At 36.7% G+C, this 19,832-nt stretch overlaps 1 protein-coding gene across 1 annotated transcript; it reads left to right on the top strand.

The window, feature by feature from the left end:
* The first annotated feature begins 37 nt into the window (after positions 1-37).
* On the top strand, positions 38-19,587 carry Meioc (meiosis specific with coiled-coil domain). The gene is made up of 8 exons (XM_034507238.2): positions 38-103; positions 591-725; positions 5,281-5,438; positions 9,446-9,550; positions 11,263-13,135; positions 13,827-13,961; positions 17,223-17,403; positions 17,840-19,587. The coding sequence occupies exons 1-8, from the start codon at positions 38-40 to the stop codon at positions 18,067-18,069; spliced, it is 2,883 nt and encodes a 960-aa protein (XP_034363129.1). The 3' UTR covers positions 18,070-19,587.
* The last annotated feature ends 245 nt before the right edge of the window (positions 19,588-19,832 follow it).

Below are 19,832 nucleotides of genomic sequence, written 5' to 3'. Positions count from 1 at the left end.
GAGCTGTAGCTAGTCCAGGAGGAGCTGGGGGGCCCCCATGGAGGTGAGCGGCGGAGACACCTGCCGGCCCCGTCACCCCCAAGGCCTGAGGGAGGGACCTGAGGTAACTGGCGGGGGGCTTCGAGGATGGTGACCCGGGAAGGACGCTGAGGAGCAGGCGCGTCCGTCTGCACGGACGTCTCCTTCTTTAAGGAGGCGGGGGTGGGTGGTGTGAGGTGTGTGTGGGGGGGCACGGGAGATTGCGGGTCGCGGGTGGGGAGCCCCGACATGTCGTCGGGCCGAGTCCGCGAGTGGGGAAGGGAGGGCTCTGGTCGAGGGTCGATGTCACTGAGGCCTCCATGGCGGAGCAGCCACCTCTGTCAGCCTGTCGAGGCGCTATGGCGCGGAGGCGTCAGGGCCGTCGAGGGCCGCGCGCAGTGACGGGGAGGAGGAGGGTTTGGAGAGGAACCGGGGGGCGGGGCGGCGAGGGCTGAAGGAGGGACCCCGAGTTAGTGTCCCCCTAAGGATCTGCAGTTAGACGGCCCTGGCTGCAGCCCCCGCCTTCGCCGTGCTCCGCGATGACCTGGCGTCTCCTCGTCTCCTTCGAGCAGCCGAAGGTGGCGTTCCGTGGCAGTGCGAATCGTTGCTGGAACCTCAGTGTGGACACCAGCAGTAGATTATCTGATGTGTTCAACAGCATGATGGTGACCGGCTCCACGTCCTTCTATGATTGCTACAAGTCGCAGGTCCATTAACAAATTCAATATATATCCCCCCCCTCCCCCGCTTCCTTTGTAGGACCTACCCCCCCCCCCCCAGCCCCATGCTCTAACGCAAACCCAGGACTTTCAGCTCTAGTCCCATCCAAGTTGAAAACACTCCAGTCAGAATTAGAAGCTGGGGAAACAGGGGCTATTATTATTATATTTATCTAGCTCTATATAGACATCATTTTGTTTTGTTTTGTTTTTCGAGACAGGGTTTCTCTGTGTAGCCCTGGCTGTCCTGGAACTCACTCTGTAGACCAGGCTGGCTTCGAACTCAGAAATCCGCCTGCCTCTGCCTCCCAAGTGCTGGGATTAAAGGCGTGCGCCACCACTGCCCGGCTGACACCAAATTTTTTAAATTATATATTTTTCTATGGGGGATGGGACATGAAAACGTGCCATGGCAAACAGGTGGAGATCAGAGGACTTTTCAGTTCTCAACGGCCACCATGTGGTTCCTGGGGTTTGAACTCGGGTCCTCAGGATCAGCAGCAGGCACTCTGCCGCCATCCGTCCAGAGGAAAACATTTTAGAGTTTGCATAATACACATTTGGTTTTAGACATGAGAAAAAATTGTTTCAACTTTTAAAAAATTTAAGCCAGGCAGTGTTGGTGCACGCCTGTCATCCCAGCACTTGGGAGGCAAAGGCAGGCGGATCTCTTAATTCGAGGCCAGTCATCTACTGAGCGAGTTCCAGGACAGGCAGGAATACATAGAGAAACCCTGTCTCAAAACAACAAATATATATATGTATATAGTTACATATATAGTTATATACTTTATATATGTGTAATTTTAAAAATATATATGGTAGTTTTGCCATTCTGTATTGTCTGCACATCACCTCTGGATACCTGAAGAGGACGTTGCAAACAGCCATTGAATTTTGATCCTTTAGAAGAGCAGCCAGTGCTCTTAACTGCTGTGCAAACTCTCCAGCCCTTCAAGAAAATATTTTTTCCTTGGTTCATTCCCATCCTGTTCTTAGTATATAACATGTCAGTAATTTAAAAATTCATTTAGCAAGTAAGAAAATTATTTAGCAAGACTAGATGATATTGTTTTATTTTAAGCATGTATTGTAATATTTTTTAGTTTTCATTTCAAACGCACTTGATAATTTAAAGGTAAAAATTTTTATACCTTTAATTTTCTTTACAGTGTCTTTAATTACATGCTACTGTTTACCTCACTAAAACTTTGGTTTCGAGTTTTGTTTGTTTTGTTTGTTCTGGCTTCTCAAAACACAGTTTCATTTCTCTGGTGTAGCTCTAACTGTCCTGGAATTGACTCTGTAGATCAAGGTGACCTCCAACTCAGAGATCTGCCTCTGCCTCCTAAATTCTGGGATTAAAGGTATGCACCACCAGGCTTGGTAAGACAAAGTTTTTTTTTTTTTTAAATCAGGCATAGAATAACGTTTTTTTAAAAAATGTGCATGAGTGTTTAGCCTGCATGTTTTTATGTGCACCATGTGCTTGCCTATGGAGGACAAATGAGGCAGTATCCCTGGAACTGGAGTTACAGATTGGTGAAAGCCATCATAATGGGTGTTGAGAGTTGAACCTGGATCCTCCCCAAGAGCAGCAAGTACTCTTCTTACCTTCTGAGCCATTTCTCTTGCCCCCTGCAAATTCTATTTGAAAATTTTTAAACAGGTCATCAATATTGATGTATTTCTAGTCATAACAATACATAGGAATAATAACTAATTATATCTACTGTATAGATTGAGAAATTGAGGTTTGATTTATGTCTTATACAGAACCCAGATCTTTCTCTCTCTCTTCTCTCTCTCTCTCTCTCTCTCTCTCTCTCTCTGTCACTCTCTCTTTTTCTTTCTTTCTTTTTTTTTTAACAGTCTCATATAACCCAAGCTGGCTGTTAACTCAGCATTTAGCTGAACATGATGAGGAACTTCTGATCTTCCTGCTTCAACCACTGTAGAGTTGAGATTATAGGTGTGGCCACCACCAGGTTAAGGGATGCTGGGTTTGAATTCAGAATTTTGTATATGTTAAACATGAGCTCTGACAACTGAAGTACATCCCCAATTCCTGAAATCCAGATCTTTCACTCCCTAGACAAGACTCCTCTATTGCCTGTAGTATCTTTCTCGTAAAACTTACTTGGAACTAATTCCACTTAATTATTTCATGTATACATAAAGCATATAAGCAGTATAATTAACATTTACCCAAATATTTATATATTACCAGACTTTATATTTTAACAGAAAACTATCCATATATTTCTCACCTTATCATTTTAGTTGATTGTTTTATCAAAAAGTACATATTTGGGATGGGGGTGTGTAGTTTAGTTGTAGAATGCTTGTCTAACATGCACAAAGCTCTGAGTATGATCCTAGCATTGCATAAACTTAGTATGGTGATACCAAGCTATAATCCTAGTTCTGGGAAGGTAAAGGGAGAATGATCAGAAATTCAAGGTCATCTTTAGTTTTTTGAGATAGGATTTTATACTGACCAATCTGGTCTTGAACTCGTCATATATTTGAGGCTAGCCTTGAACTAATTCTCCTGTTTCTATCTTGTAAATGCTGAGATTGCAGATGAGTGCTGTCACACCTGGTTCCTTGTATTTCCCCCTAATTGTAGTAATAGCTTTAAATTCTCCAAAAAGATGACAATATTTATCTTTTTACTTATATTTTTCAATATCTCTTGGAAACACAAAGTAGGCTCAAAATTTAAAAATTTGTGAAAAAGACCCTTGGTTAGGAGTAAGATTTTGTGTTTTAGCTTAATTTTGTCATGTATTTTGCTCAGTAATCTATAATCTTGGTTTTTTTGTCTTGCTTTACTTTTTTATGATGATAGTCAAGTGTTCTGTTACTGAGCTATATTCTCAGACTCAGTTTCTTTGTTTTTAAAATAGAAAAGCCAACTGGGGCACTGTCTGTAATCCCAGTGTTTGGGAATCTGAGGCAGGATGAGTATTGTGAGTTCAAGGCCAGCCTGGGCTATAAAATGAGTTCCAAACCAGCCTGAAATACAGAGCAAGATTGCCCTGTCTCAACAACAACAAAGAGATAATACTTGTTTCCTAAATTGACTAAATAAAATAATATATGTGAAATTTCTATGAAAATTAAAAGATTTTACATAATTGTATGTTTTTCATTGAATAAATTTTGTAAAGCTGGGCATGGTGGTGCCCTCCTAAAATAGCATTTGAAAGAGAGGGTGAAAGGGAGTTCAGACATTTTAGGCCATTCCTTGTAAGTTCAAGACCAGCCTGGACCATATGAGGTCCTTTGTAGAGAGAATATCTTATGTCTGTTTGGATGTGGCACCTGTCAATAATAAATTTGTTGGCCTATGGGTTAGGAAGGAAATAGGAAGTGAGACATCCAGGAGACAGAATTCTGAGACAGAGCCAGGCGTGAGAGATTGACCCAGAAAGTTGTGACAAAACGTAAACATAGTTACCTAAGCACAGGTAACCAGCCATGTGGCAGAATTTAGATCAGAATAGGTGTGTTACATTGTTATAATCTAGTTATAAATGAGCCTAGCTATATATGGCCAAGGTATCTGTAAATATATTTTAAATATGAGTCTTATTTCTGGGAGCATGAGGCAGGGAGGAAGAACCAGACCAAACTTCTACAATCCTATCTAAGAAAAAAAAAGTATAATTTAAAGTAGTACCACCAGTATCCACACAAAGTATTGTATTTCAAGTATTGAAACTACAGCAATTACAGCTATCAGTAAGATTTTGCAAAGAGAGAGACCTAAGGGAATGATATCTACTTCTACTATTTTTAACTTAAAATAACCTTTACGTTAAAACTTTTACTGTGTTATGATATGTACATGTGAATTTAAGTGCATACATTCCATAGCACACACAGAGAGGTCAGAGGACAACTTTTGGAGTTTTTCTCATCCATTGTGAGTTCCAGGAATAGAATTCAGGTCATTGGGCTTTTAAGGGCGCACTTGTACTCTCTGAGCCAGCTTTCTGCTCCTACCTTTATGAATTAAAAATGATTACATTTATCATTTTGGGAAGTTGGGGTGGGAGACAGGGCACTTGTGTCTGTGGCACATGTGTGGAGATTCAAGGACAACTTGACGGAGTTGACTCTCCTGCCATGTGGGTCCTGGACTTGTAAGCACCTTTATTCACTGAGCAGTCTTACTGGCTGATCCCTTTTTTCCTAATATAAGGGAACTATTAATGGAGGCTTGATATATCTTTAGTTTAACAACAACTCTAGATCTGATCAGTAACTTTTTGTACATAAAAATTTATTGCAACAAAACCATGTTCATTTGTTTATATATTGTCATAGTTGCTTCAGCTTCAGTGCTGGAACACAGCTGAGGAATTGCCTTAGATTGTAATGCCTCACAGATGTTTGTGTTCTAGCTTTTGACAGAGTTTAGCTATCCCAACTTCAAACACCTGTATTATTATGTTTTCTTACTATTTTGCTAATACTCTTTAATAAATGAAAATTTGATCTCTAATGCAGAAATATTTCTTTATAATTTTAGAATGAAGACAATGTAGACCTAAGGCAGACCTGCACTCCACTCTCGTCATCAACAGAGTATGCAAGTTCTATAGACTCCTCACTCTTCTATGCACCATGGTCTACTTATGGAGATGATGTTAAACAACCTTCTAGTTCTCAGATCAGTGTAAAGAACAGGTATATTAATAAATTTCTCTAGTTTAATGAGTTTCTAAAGTTTGATTTCACAGGGATCAAATATTAGATTTCTATCTCTTCTATTTTAATATTGCAGGATTATAATTAATTTGATTATATATTAATGTTAATCAAAGTTTTAAGAAAGCATAAATCAGGCAGCTATTTGTATATAATTTTTAGTTAATGCTTTTAGACAGAGGTTGGCTTCGTATTTGTTACCTTTACCTCTTGAGGGCTGGATCTGCAGTAGTACATAAGTCTCAACTTTCTTTTAAAATGTTTTTACATTATTTTATGTTCACAGGTGTTTTGCTTGCATGTATGTCTGTGTACCACATGCATGCCTGTTGCCCATGGAGGTCAGACTGGTTTTTAATCCCCTGAAACTGGAGTTAATGGTTGGTTGTGAGTCACTTGGGTGCTGGTAACTGAACCTGCATCCTCTACAAGAGCAAGAAGTTTTCTTAAGCACTGAACTAGTTCTTGTGTCCCAAATCTCAGGTGTCTTCAGTTCTTCTTTCTAAAGATAATATTTTAAAAATTTCAAAAATTGTGTGTCTGTTTGTGTCTGTGTGTGTGCCTGTGTTAAGGACAACTTCAGGAAGCTGGTTCTCCTAGTATGTCTCAGGGATGGAGCTCAGGTGGTAAGGCTTGGTGGTAAGCGCTTACAACCTGCTGAGGCATCTTGCCAACTCTAAACATAATTAAAAATGTTTAGATCCTAGAGGTCTGAAGAGATAGCTCAGTGGTTAAGAGCATTGTCTGCTTTTCCAGAGGTCCTGAGTTCAATTCCCAGCAATATCTATGATGAGATTCGATGTCCTCTTCTGGCATGCAGTCATATATGCAGCTATAGCATTCATACATAAATAAAATTAAAATGTGTAGATCTACTTTATCCGATTTTACGTTTTCACTAATTTTCTTATAATATACAAAAAACAAGGTTTTATACAACATGAAATATTTTAAAGTATTTTCTACCCTGCTTAAGAGCTTACTGTATGTCAAATATCCTCTTACGTAGGGAAAATAGAATTAGTACAGTAAATATTATTATTGTCTTTATAATCTTATAGTAAAGAAGATAATGACAATAACAACATATCAGGGACTGCAAGTGAGGATTTAAAAAGAGAACAGAGCTGGCATGGTGGTAGTCTGTGGGTTCAAAGACAGCCTGGTATTCATGTGTGTGTGTAAATAAAACATTACAGAAAGCTGTTAGGAAGAGAAGCTTACTTGGAGTGATGTTTACACTTATTTTAATTATATATAAGGGAGCTATTAACGGAGGCTTGATGTATGTTTAATAAGGAAATATATTTGGTGAGTCTTACTAATAAAAACACTGAAAATTAAAAATTATGGGTAATTAAAGATTAGATTATATTATACATAGTTCTCCAAAAATAACTGAAGTTGACAGATGCTATTGAAAAAATTCAGTCTGGGCACACTTCTTCAACACCAGCATTCAAGAGGCAGAGATACACAGATCTCTGGGAATTATATGTCAGCCTGGTCTACATTGTGAGTTCCAGGACAGCTGGAGCTATGTATAGTAAGTCCCTGTCTCAAAAAAGAAAGCAGAAAACCTCTAACTTTACATAAATGTATTAAAGAAAAGTAAAACCTTGACCACTCTGTCTCTTCTCCAAAAATGATAATTATTAATGGTTTGTCATATATTAGATTGAAAAATTTCTAGATCTTATATACAAAGAAAATTTCATATTGAATCTTTAGAACTAACACTGTATAGTGGAAAAATATTAGACTTGATGGTATACAATTTGTTCAATGTATAGTTTGGTAAGTTACATACTCTTGTAAAATACAATTTTAATAATTCAGGATTATACATTCAGCAGATAACTAAATGACTACTAATATTTACCTTTCTCTATTATTTATTTCTAAAATATTCCAACAATCTGAAGTGTTGGAAAGAGAATAAGAAAAAATTATCTCTTTTGTTATTTCAGATACGTTACCTAAGTCAGCTTTAAACAACTCAATTTTAGAGTTTGTTTGTTTGATTGAGTTTTGCTTTTTGAGACAGGATCTCTCTACATAATTCTGCCTGTCATGGAGTTTACTATGTAAACCAGGCTGGCCTCGAACTCTGAGACTCATCTATCTCTGTCCTCTGCCTTTCAAGTGCTGGGATTAAAAGAATGTACCACCAAGCCTGGCTAATTTTTGTTGTTGTTTGGTTGGTTTTTGTTTGTTTGTTTGTTTTTCAAGACAGGGTTTCTTTTCGTGACAGCCCTGGTTGTCCTAGAATTCATTCTGTAGACCGGACTGGCCTCAGGTTCACAGAGATCCAACTGCCTCTGTCTGCTGAGTGTTGGGATTGAACCACCTGGACTTGGGTTTTTGTTTGTTTGTTTGTTTGTTGTTGTTGTTGTTGTTGTTGTTGTTTTCTCTCTTTTGAAAACAGGATTGCATTGTGTAGCCCTGGCTAGACTCAAATTTATAGTAATTTTCCTGCCTCAACCTTCTGAGTGCTGGAATTATAGGCATGTATCACCATGCCTTGCTTAAAAGTTATACTTTAAACAGCAAAACATTACATTTAGGAAAGAATTATTTTTAAGAATAGAAAAAGTAACTGGGCAGTGGTGGCGCACGCCTTTAATCCCAGCACTGGGGAGGCAGAGGCAGGTGGATTTCTGAGTTCGAGGCCAGCCTGGTCTACAGAGTGAGTTCCAGGGCAGCCAGGGCTACACAGAGAAACCCTGTCTGGAAAAAAAAAAAAAAAAAGAAAAAGTAAAAAACAGCAATTTTCCAAGTGTTTGTGTGTCTTCATTCATGTATTAGACCAGTGGTTCTCAACCTTCCTAATGCTGTGACACTTTAGTGCAGTTCCTCATGTTCTGGTGACCCTCCAACCGTATTATTTTTGTTGCTACTTCATAACTATAATTTTGTTACCGTTAGGAACCTTAATGTAAATATCTGTGTTTTCTGATAGTCTTAGGTGACACCCTGTGAAAGGGTTATTCAAATCCCCCAAAGGTGTCATGAATCAAAGTTGAGAACTAGTGTATTAGATCCTATTAATTGCTGTGTAGTACTTCCAGAGATGTGAAACTTCAGCTTAATCACTACTTGGCAAAGATCTAGGGATAGCCCATAAACTACTATATTTAATGAACAACTGTAAAATTGCCGTGTTGTCTATGATGTCCATATCACATTTCATCTTTTTATCCAATATTTAATACAAGGGCCTAAAAGCAACAGCAGTTTCATGGTTTTGTGGTTGTTTTGGTTTTGCCTTTCTTCCTTCACCCCCCCCTTTTTTTTTTTTTTTTTTTTTTTGTTTTGTTTTGTTTGTTTTTGTTTGTGTGTTTGTTTTTGTGACAGTCTCACTTTGTAGCCTTAGCTGGCCTGGAACTCGGCTGAATAGACCATGCTAACCTCAAAGTCATAGATATCTGCCTGCCTCTGCCTCCTGAGTGCTAGCACTGAAAGAGTGTGCTATCATGCCTCTAGCTTCATTTGATTTTCAAATAACAAATTAAAAAATTGAACAGATTTAGAATGATGTATAATTGTACTGGACATGATTTTAGGAGTGCTACCAAGAATTTCTGTGACATTGTTGGTCAGAAATTTATTATCTTGGTCACTTTAAATCAATAGCATATGTTATAGAGAAATATGAGGTAAGCATATTTTGTAAACTAGGGCATAGGACTTGAAGTGAGAAATATTTATATAATAGATAATATACTAAAGTAGAAACTGCTCTTGTCTTTTATTTGTTTGAAATGATGAATAGAATCAGTCTGTCTTACAGAAAAGATGATAAAGGGGATGGAAATGTAGCTTAATGCTAGAGCACTTCTCTAGCATGCATGAGGTCCTGGATTTGATCTTTAGCACCACAAATGAAAATGGAATAAAAACAAAAAATAATGGAATATGGAAGGACAAATTGATATATTATATTTTAATAAATAAGATAGTTTATATATGATATTCATTTTTAGGATTCAGACCGAAAGAAATGACTATGGCAGTGAAACAGACTTATATGGACTTGTGTCTAACATTTTGGAAGAACAGGATAAGTCGCAGCCATATTTTGCTGAAGGGTTAGTATATAAGCTTTCTGGTGTGTAATAGCCCTTTTAATTGACATGTACTAGGTTACCTTGTTGTTTAATGTTTAACAATGGATCATAGGATAATAGATATTTTCAAATATTTGTTTCTAGGAGCCTTGATGTTGCTTAGTACTTTGCCATACAATTGAACGTTTAGTAGAATGTTTTACTTGCTTAAGAACTTTGATTTGAAAAAAATTCATGCATAATTCATAGTTATTTCCCTTAAGTTCATGATCTTGAAGTTTGGCTTAGGGAACATAAGTTCTAAGAGGCTTTAAACTTAGACCTCGAAGGATAAAACTCATTGCAGGAAAACATATGGATTTTATTCATGTGGTAGATGTTTTAAAATATTTTAATTGTTTTATTTGGGTGTGGAAGCCATATTATTCAAGTACCCTATTAATAAGAAAATATGGCATACACATGTAACCAGTTAAAATACTTTAGTTTCAAAATTATTTTAAGCAAAACACATCTTTTTTCATTAAAAATTTTGGTCAACATACTTTTGAATTATATAATAACCTATTCAAAGAAAAAACTATTTGCTTAGTATAAACAATTCATGTAAGACCCTAAAGTTACCCACCTTGGGCATTGGCTAATGACTTCTAGAAAAGTGTGAAGATAGTAAAATTAAAATGCATATAGTCGCACATTGCTTAATGATGGGGACAGGTTCCAACAAATGCAACAGTACATTATTTCAGTGTCATGAGAACATAGTACACAAAGCTAAAGGGTATAGGCCAATCATTCAGTGCACCTCCTTGATGTAGTCAAAAGACACAGTAACCATAAAGTGCTCCAAGTGGGTACACATGTCTATAATCTCAGTTTGAGCTGAGGTAGTACAATCTAGATTTGGAGGCCATCCTTGACTACCTAGAGGGTCTGAGGTTGACTTTGACTTATAACAAGACCCTGTCTACAAATATACCTACAAAAGACAGAGAAATGAGAGACAGTGTAACCTTAGAATATACAAGGCTGCTGCTGGTGTAATGACAATTTTACAATTAATTTATTTAAAGATAAATAGTCAATAAAAATATACAGGGGCTGGAAAGATGGCTCAGTGGTTAAGAACCCAAGCTCATTTTTCAGTACCCATATGAGATGGCTCATAACCTTTTGTATCTCCAGCTCCACATATATGATAGCTTTGGCCCTTGAGGGAACTGGACATACATGCATGTACCTACATGCAGACACATATACATAGACATAATTAATAATAATATAAATCTAAAAACTTTAAGTATACTACAGTAAATGTATAAAGTAGTAATAGTCATAATCATCACCTAATATTATATGCTACACATAGCTGTGTCCTATACTATTAAAGGACTGGCAGTACAGTAACATGTTTACATAAGTATCCCAAACATGAGTGATGCTTGTGCTATGCCACTAAGGCAAAGGGAATTTTCCAATTCTGCTCGAAATATTAAGGCACCATCATATATATATGTGGTCACCTTTATTTAGCACACGACTTTTACAGCAGATAACACATTCCATATGATTGACTTATTTGGAAACAGTGGTAGTTTACAAAAAAGGGTTGGGAAAGATTTGAGAATGGTGAAGTGGGACAAAAGAATTTCTTTTTATTCTTTCCTAATGTTTTCAGAGTGAATAAAGTCTCTAAGACTTAAATTGTAATTAAATATGTTTACTTGTTCTAGGACCTGCTCCTCCAATTTAAAGTCAGTCTGGCCAATGAACACAAACAGATTTGTAGATCACCATGACCTCTTAACAGAAACCAAAAGGCCAATAGATACATCTATCTCTCAGCAAGCTTTTTATAGTGGTGAATCTGTGTCAGCAGTGGAAAAGCAATACTTGCATAATAGTACTCTCACACCACAGCAAAAAATAGACGAACTTTATCATGGATATACTGGTTTAGACCTTGAAGAACAATGGTTGTACCTCTCAAGAAGTGATCATTCTAACTGTTATAATATCCAGGCAAATGATACAGTTAAGGCAACTTTTCAAGACTATCCATTTATCAAAAACTGTTTTACACCTCAGACTGGTCTGTCTGATATAATGAAAGAATCAGGAATTGATACTTACGCCTATGGAAGAGAGAAAATATGTACTAAAGGTCTTGAAACACCATTACAGCATAAAAGGGCAGAGATATTTCTTTCCCAATTTAATAGGTATAATGAAAATGCAGATTATTGTAGATACCCAGAATATGCTCATCCTAATAAGACAAAGCTTAACAAATGTTCAAATTTTAGTGTCCAAGATGGTAAAAAATTAGCCAATGGTACACCTGAAACACCAACTGTGGAAGCAGATGCCTATACGAAGTTATTTCAAGTTAAACCAGCCAATCAGAAAAAAATGGAGGAGGCAATACCTGACCAGCAGAACTTTGCATTTCCAAAAACAACACCTCATCTGACAGAAAAACAGTTTGCAAAGGAAGCAGCATTCACTGCTGATTTTGGCTTAAAATCAGAATATGGACTAAAGCCTCACACAGCTTGTCCAGCTAATAATGATTTTTCTAATGTCACTGAAAAGCAACAGTTTGCTAAGCCTGATCCCCTAAACTCTGAATATTTTAAATCAGTGAATTTATTCTCAAATTCTGCTACATCTTCAGGAGGTATCAGCTTAAACAGACCCACTTGGATGAATGTTCAAACAAAAAATAACCTTCCTATTCCTTATCGAAATCAAGGTAACTTGATGAAATTGAATAGTCATTTAAGTGCAGCTTCAAAAGGTTCTAACCATTCTTCAGATTTTCCCCAACTCTCATCTACAAATTTAACCTCAAATAGCAATTTATTTCAGAAGTATTGCCAAGAAAATCCTTCAGCATTTTCTAGTTTTGATTTTAGTTACAATGGTGCAGAAAGAATTCAATCTGTGAATCACATGGAAGGACTAACCAAAACTGGAGAAGACAATGTCTTTGAATCGGTTACAGAGAAAAAAATAAAGCAGCCGAATGGATTTTGTGATAGCTACTCAGCTTCACAGTATGCAATAATAGAGAGTGTAAACAAACATCATCTTCAAGCCAAGCCGCAGAGTGGACATTATGATCCTGAGGACATTCCAAAGCATTTTGATGGCTTACCTCAAAATACATATCAAGATCTGTTAGAGTCACAGGGTCATTTTAATAGCCACAGACAAGGAAGTGGAGACAGCAATATTAATAGCCGTGTGAATCGCACACAGGCCTCATGCTTTTCTAATAATTATATGATGGGAGATTTACGACACAATCAGGGTTTTCAACAACTTGGTTCGAATGGGTTTCCCCTAAGATCCACCCACCCATTTGGCCACTCAGTTGTCCCACTGTTGGATTCCTATGATTTGTTTTCTTATGATGACTTAAGCCATTTATATCCTTATTTTAATGATATGATGTATGGTGATAATTCCTTTTCTGGTTTTGTACCAACTTTTGGATTTCAAAGACCAATTAAAACCCGTAGTGGACCAGCTAGTGAGCTTCATATTCGTCTAGAAGAGTGTTATGAACAATGGAGAGCATTGGAAAAGGAGAGAAAAAAGGTAACAGAATTATCCATTTAGAAGTAACAGTATGTTCCATCTGCTTGTCTTTGTTTGCTTTGTTTGGTTTAAGAGTACTTTTTTGGTTTTTTGAGACAGGGTTTCTCTAAATAGCTCTAGCTGTCATGATACTCTGTAGACCAGCCTGGACTTGAACTCAGAGATGCTTCTGCCTATGCCTCCTGAGTGCTGGGGTTAAAGATGTGAGCCACCATTGCCCAGCCTAAGAGTATTTATTTCTAGCGGGTTTTTTTCTGTAAATATTATACAGTATTTAATTCAATGCTATAAAGGACTTAACTAGGTAACTTAAAGATTGAAAGATTAGAGTTTTGAAACTGTTGTTATTTTCTCTTTTAAAAGTTCCTATGAGGTAGACTTTCTCCCTTATTGGGTTACAGAGGTTTCTTGTTTGTTTGTTTGTTTGTTTTAGTATCAAATTGTTAAAGAGTTTTAAAGTAAATATAATAAGTATGAGAAAAATTATGGTACTGTGGTTTATATTGTCATTTTTCTTTTTTCAGTTTTTCACTTTCTAAGTTAGCATATAAATGTGGTTTATATTGGTTGTCTTTTTACACCAAGTAACTTATATTTAAAGGGGAAATTTTTCTATTTTTTAGAGCTATGAAAAATATTCACAGGTGAATCATGTTTTTAACATCTAGTCTCTAAAAATTATATTTCACAGACTGAATTAGCCCTTGCCAAGAATTATCCAGGAAAAAAAGTATCCAGTACTAATAATACTCCAATTCCAAGACTGACTTCCAACCCATCTAGAGTTGATCGGTTAATTGTGGATGAACTTCGAGAACAAGCCAGAGTAAGTTGTTAAAACATCCAATAATGGACTTTTGAAATTACTTGATAAAAATGTTAAAGAATTTCAGCAAGTTAGAGTGGTAAAGGACTTTAATATCACATTACAGCCAGGTGTGATGGCATATATATGAAATGCCAGCATTTGGGATGTGGAAGCAGGGGGATCAAGATTAAGGCCAGCCTCAGCTATATTAGTGTGTTTGAGAACAGCCTAGGCTCAAAACAAAAACATAGTAAAATCACTTACAGATAGCCGAGAAAAAAATCTTTTGTGTGTATGTGTATATGGAGGCCACAGGTGGACAGTGGGATCTTCCTCAATTGCTTTCTGTCTTAGTTTTTTGAGACAGGGTCTCTCAGAACCTGATTTATCTAGGCTAGCTTACCAGCTGACTTAGGTACCCTCTCATCTCCACTTCCTCAGCACTGGATTACAGGTGGACATCACTGTGTTTGGCTTTTTTTTTTTTTTTTAACATGGGTGCTGAGGATCTGAACTCAGGTTCTCATGCTGCTTGCTCAGCTAGCACTTTACTGTATGCACCACCTCCCAACACTACTCAAACTCATGTTTGGTTCTATAACTATGCTGCATATTAGGGAAAGACAAGAATAGTTCCATAGTCATTTAATAAGTAATTTGAGTGGGCTAGAGATGGTTATAAATCACTGGTAGACTTATCCTTAACATGTATGAAACCTTGAGTTATATCCCCAGCATCATAACATTTTTAGTAATTTAAAGAATTCCTCTTCAAATACACGTTGGCAAAGGAACCCCTGATGGAAAGAATGCTTTTTAAACAACATTTTAAAATGCTTTAAAAGGCCTTAAAGATGGCTCAGTGGGTAAAGGTGCTTAATGCCAAGACTGACAGCCTAAGTTTGATTCCCAGAAGCCACATGGTGGGTGGAAGAGAGAATCAACTCCTATATGTTATCCTCTGATTATACAAATAGATCTTTTAAAAAATGTAAAATAAATAAAAAACAAAAATGATGGCATTTTGATAGTACACTTCACTGTACTTTGCTCTTTACTTCCCATTGCCTTCTCTTGTTCCCTCTCCCTTCAAGTAGTCTCTGTGCTTTTGTTGTATACATTTACATCTGGATTCCACATAATGAAAAACATTAGCTATGTGTCTTTCTTACCCCCATTATCCTCTTGGCCCTCCCCTATTGAGAAACATATTTTGTACCTCATTGAAGTTTTGCATATGTTTTTTATTGTTATTGTTCATCTGTTTAGCCCTCAAGGATCTGACTAGTGTACAAAGGGAGGAAAATAATTAACACTTGGAACAGACTTGTTAATAATTAGTTCCCAATGATAATTATTTTATTTACTTGATAGTCACATGTCAATTAATTAAAAAGTTATTTAATTTACATTGGTTAGATCTTGAAACATGTTAGGCATATTAAACATAACTCCCCATACTAATTTAATATACCCAGTGACATTTTACCTTTTCATTAGCATGGGAGTGTGATGTACATGCATGCATATGCGTGCGTGCGTGCGTGCGTGGGTGCGTGCGTGCGTGCGTGTGTGTGTGTGTGTTGGGGGCCAACTTTAGCAGAAAGTGGTTATCAGCTTTGCAGCCATCTTGAGCCATATACCCTGACATGAGACTTGGATTACAATAGCCTACAACAGCTGAGCACACTCCGATAATCTTGGTTTAGATACCTTGGGTGTGTGAGATTAAAGGTGTATGATATTAAAGGTGTGTAATTTAAGAGTTTGACTTAGAAGTGTAGAGATCAGATTTAGAGACAAGACCTAAGGGCATGATTAAAGGTGTGACCAAAAGGCATGGCTTAGAAGTGAGACATATAAAAGGCAGAGACAGAGATCAGAGAACCAGACAGAGGAGACAAAGAAGCAGACACTTCAGAGAGTACAACTTGGAACTAGGAATTAGGTTAGAGAGAACAACTTGGAGTTAGTTATTAGACATTAGGCACTTGGCACTTGGAAGAAGAAACTTGGAACTTGGAGGCACTAGGGACTAGGAACTCAAGACTTGGGACTTGGAGAGAGGAAGAGAGACTGAAGAATAAACGGGATTGAAACACATTCTGTCTGGTCTCCATTCTTCGAGTCCGGCCTCACTCACTCTCTCTTGCTGAACCCCGACCCGCGGACCGGAGCGGCAGCTTGGACCGGGATACAGTGGCCACCAAACGCAGAGCAGCCCAGGCCTCAACATTTTGCTCGGGCTGTGACATTTTTGGCCGCCTGAACGTGGGGCTAGTTTGGCTCCCAACATTTTTTGGCGCTCAACGAAACCAGGTGCCACATTTTTTGGTGCCACAGAAACCAGGGATGGTGGTGTACACCTGCAATCCCAGCACTAAAATCACTGCTGGTTTTCATTAGCAATTTATATTGCCTTACATCATTTCAATGTAAATTTAAATCTTTATTGTTTGTATTATGGATGCCTAAAAACTAACAGGTGTGGCTGGAGAAGTGGCTCAGAGGTTAAGAGTGCTTATTGTTCTTCCAAAGAACATGAGTTTGGTTCTCAGTACCCACCGTGGGCTGCAGAACTGCCTATGACTTAGCCTCAAAGGCTCTCATACCCTCTTTTGGTCTTTTCAGGCATGAACACATGCAGAGACAAGACACACAAACATGCATGTGCCAGTGTGTGTGTGTGTGTGTGTGTGTGTGTGTGTGTGTGCCTCAAAGTCAGAGATCCACCTGTCTTTTTCTCTGAGGTTCTAGGATTAAGGTGTGTATCATCATGACCAGCTGACTTTAACTGACATTCTTCTTTAGGTGGTCCTTACTAACAGCATTCTACTTGACAAAAACCCAATATCAGATCTTAGCACCATTTGATCTTTTTTTTTTTTTTTTGGTTTTTCGAGACAGGGTTTCTCTGTGTAGTCCTGGCTGTCCTGGAACTCACTCTGAAGACCAGGCTGGCCTCGAACTCAGAAATCTGCCTGCCTCTGCCTCCCAAGTGCTGGGATTAAAGGCATGCGCCACCACCACCCGGCTAGCACCATTTGATCTTAAATGTGTTTGAATATTAGATTTTTTTCATTATTATTCTCAGTAATCAACTATAACTTTTAGAATTAACAGACACAAACAAATATAAAGACTTTCTAATTTTCTTTCCATTAAAACAGTCTTAGGACACAGTAAGCATCCATTTATTTATTGAATGATTATTGTTGTTCTCTACTATGCTTTATTAAAGACTTGTTTGCCTTATCAATATTTAAATGTTTCCCTCAGGTTGTGACTTTACTAGGCAAAATGGAACGTCTTCGAAGCTCTCCCCTTCATGCTAATATCTCTACTGCTCTTGATAGACACTTGGAGTCAATTCACATTGTACAGTCACGTAGAAAGGATGAAATTGTTAATGCTTCAAATCGGCAAAGACAAGGAGTGCCTAGGTGCCAAGATGACAGAGGTACAAACATTAATGCAAACTCTTTTGATACAGTAGTATAATATTTTGAATATTAATAAAATCAGATTCTGGGATTAAAAGATTGAATTTCTAAAATTAACACTTACCTGAACAAATTAGAAATGATCACATTACTTATTCCCAAAGTATATTGTTCTCTTTTTTAATTTTATACATTTAATTATAATACCTGCTTTAAGATATAGTCTTTTTTTTTTTTACCAAATCATAGTTATTGCTATACAGATCAAAGATAAAGTAACAATGCTTTTACTTAAATGGTTTTAATTTTTTTTTAATAAAACAAAGTATTTCATTATCTTAGCTATTGCCATTTTGTAAAAATGTTTGATCATTTGGTAGCAACAGCACTGAGCTTCTTAAATGTAAGGAGTATTTAAGTGAATAATCAGAAATAACCCTATTTATTTTACAGATGTTTTTGCTCTTGCTACAGCAATTAAAGAGATGTGTGTAGCTACTCGAAAAGCACGCACTACCCTATGGTGTGCATTGCAGATGACCTTACCAAAAACAGCAAGTACAGCGGGCCAAGCTGACATGGAAAAGGCTTTCCAAGATCTAGTAAACTGTGAAGATAAAGTCCATGAAAGCATAACTAGTAGCAATCCAATGAATCAGAGAGGTGAAACAAGTAAACATTAAGGAAATGCCAGCAGAAGGAAGAGTTTAAAAGCTGATAAGTAAATGTATCAAGGTGTGCTAAAATTTTTAATGAACTTGTCAAACTTTCAGTCCATTAATTTTCTTTCAGATTTAAAGTTAATACTTCAATGAAGTCTAACTTCTATTTAAAAATCTGCTTGGAATGAATCAGATACAGTTTAAAGTGAACTCAAAGGTAAAGTTGATTATTCTAGGAGTTCTGAGTAGTCAAAGATAGCAAGTTTATTTTATTAAATATCCCCTTACAGCTAAAAATTGCTTAAATCCATTCTTCAGTGCAGGTAAATGCAAATGTGAAATTCTTCTAGGAGATAAGTTTCATTTAGTTCTGCCTTAGTAAGTATAATTCCAAATAATGAGTCTAAGTGACTGTAACCCAATTATGGCTACAGTTTAGTAACCAAGACAAGTTTTGATTGTGATTTTAAAGTATTTTCCTTACAAAACTGGATAATACCTAGGAAACAAAGGAAAACCGGGATAATAAACCCAATATTCATGTAAAAATTTAATATTTAAAATACTACCATATTTATAAATTTGAAATCTTAGTGCCTAAGTATATGGAGGGAAATGCATCTGATTCTCCTAAATTAGTGATAAAAGTGCCAGTGTGAAAACCATGCAAGTTACTGAATATAAAACCTGTTCAAATCATTAGTGTATATTCTTTAAATTTTAATTATACTGTCAATTATTAAATATTTCCAATTTTAAAGTATTTAAATTGAATCAAAATAAAACATTCCTTTATCTGGATCTTATAGACTCGATGCCTAGTAACTAAAATAATGACTCTTGTTTTAATACCCTTAGTTTGCTGTCTTTAATGAGGGTATCACGAAGTTCTAAAATGTATTTTTAGGTTAATCTTTAACTAGTTTAGTTTCTCAATTAGTTAGTGTCTATTTTGTGTAGTTATGTTCATTTGTTTGCTTCTGTATTTTTTTTAAAAAAGCACTTGAAAGCTTGGCTTTTTCTGTTTTCATCACTTAATATCTTTGTATTAGAACCCGAATAATTTATTCATTAATATGGAATGTTGGTATTATGTGACTCAGAAGATCTTGGGTTTTAAAGTTTCTAGCATGAGTTAAACTATAATATAATGTACTGATGAAATTTAATTGAAATATCTTTGACTAGAAACACTGATGTTTTCAATGTTAGTGTTTTTTTCTTAGCTTTAGAAATCCTGGTATTAAAAAAAAAAGAGTGTAATCACACCACATAAATTTTCTTTAGATGATGTACGGAAGAAACTGATTGAGAATGCAGGAGTATGAGAATGTAGGGAGAAACATTTTGATCACTGATATGCTTTAGAACTACCAAATGAATTACATTGAGGGTAGTCAAATAATATAGACCACCCCACCACAGTCACTGCATAGAAAGTGGTTAAGTTTGACATAAAACATGTTGAATGTTATGGAAACAAATATTGTACTGAATTTAGTCTCTCAGGAAAAAATAAATTACTTTGTTGGAAATGTTTAGTTTCGTTTTTTAACATTTGTGTTAATTTTTAACATTGTATTTATGTCTGAAAACCACATGAAATTCATTTAGCTAAGAGCCTTCCTGATTTAAACTTCATTATTAACACATTATAAGAATATTGACAGATGATTGTGATTCAGATAAACTTAGATCCCACCTGACCTACTTCAAAAATGAAACTTTCCCTTGCTGAATAAAAACTCTGGGGAGACCTTTACAAGACAGTGGTCACAAGTAAA

The sequence above is a fragment of the Arvicanthis niloticus genome, chromosome 6 (assembly GCF_011762505.2).
Source record: "Arvicanthis niloticus isolate mArvNil1 chromosome 6, mArvNil1.pat.X, whole genome shotgun sequence".
Classification (NCBI taxonomy): domain Eukaryota; kingdom Metazoa; phylum Chordata; class Mammalia; order Rodentia; family Muridae; genus Arvicanthis; species Arvicanthis niloticus.
This window is presented reverse-complemented; position numbering and strand designations above follow the sequence as displayed.

What these genes read in the sequence shown, in the direction of transcription:
- Meioc (XM_034507238.2), top strand. Translation starts at nt 38, where the DNA reads ATGGAGGTGAGCGGCGGAGACACCTGCCGGCCCCGTCACCCCCAAGGC. An exon ending in GCCTGAGGGAGGGACCTGAG is followed by an intron (nt 104 to 590) that starts GTAACTGGCGGG and finishes TCCTTCGAGCAG; the next exon opens with CCGAAGGTGGCGTTCCGTGG. An exon ending in TAGGTGCCAAGATGACAGAG is followed by an intron (nt 17,404 to 17,839) that starts GTACAAACATTA and finishes TTTATTTTACAG; the next exon opens with ATGTTTTTGCTCTTGCTACA.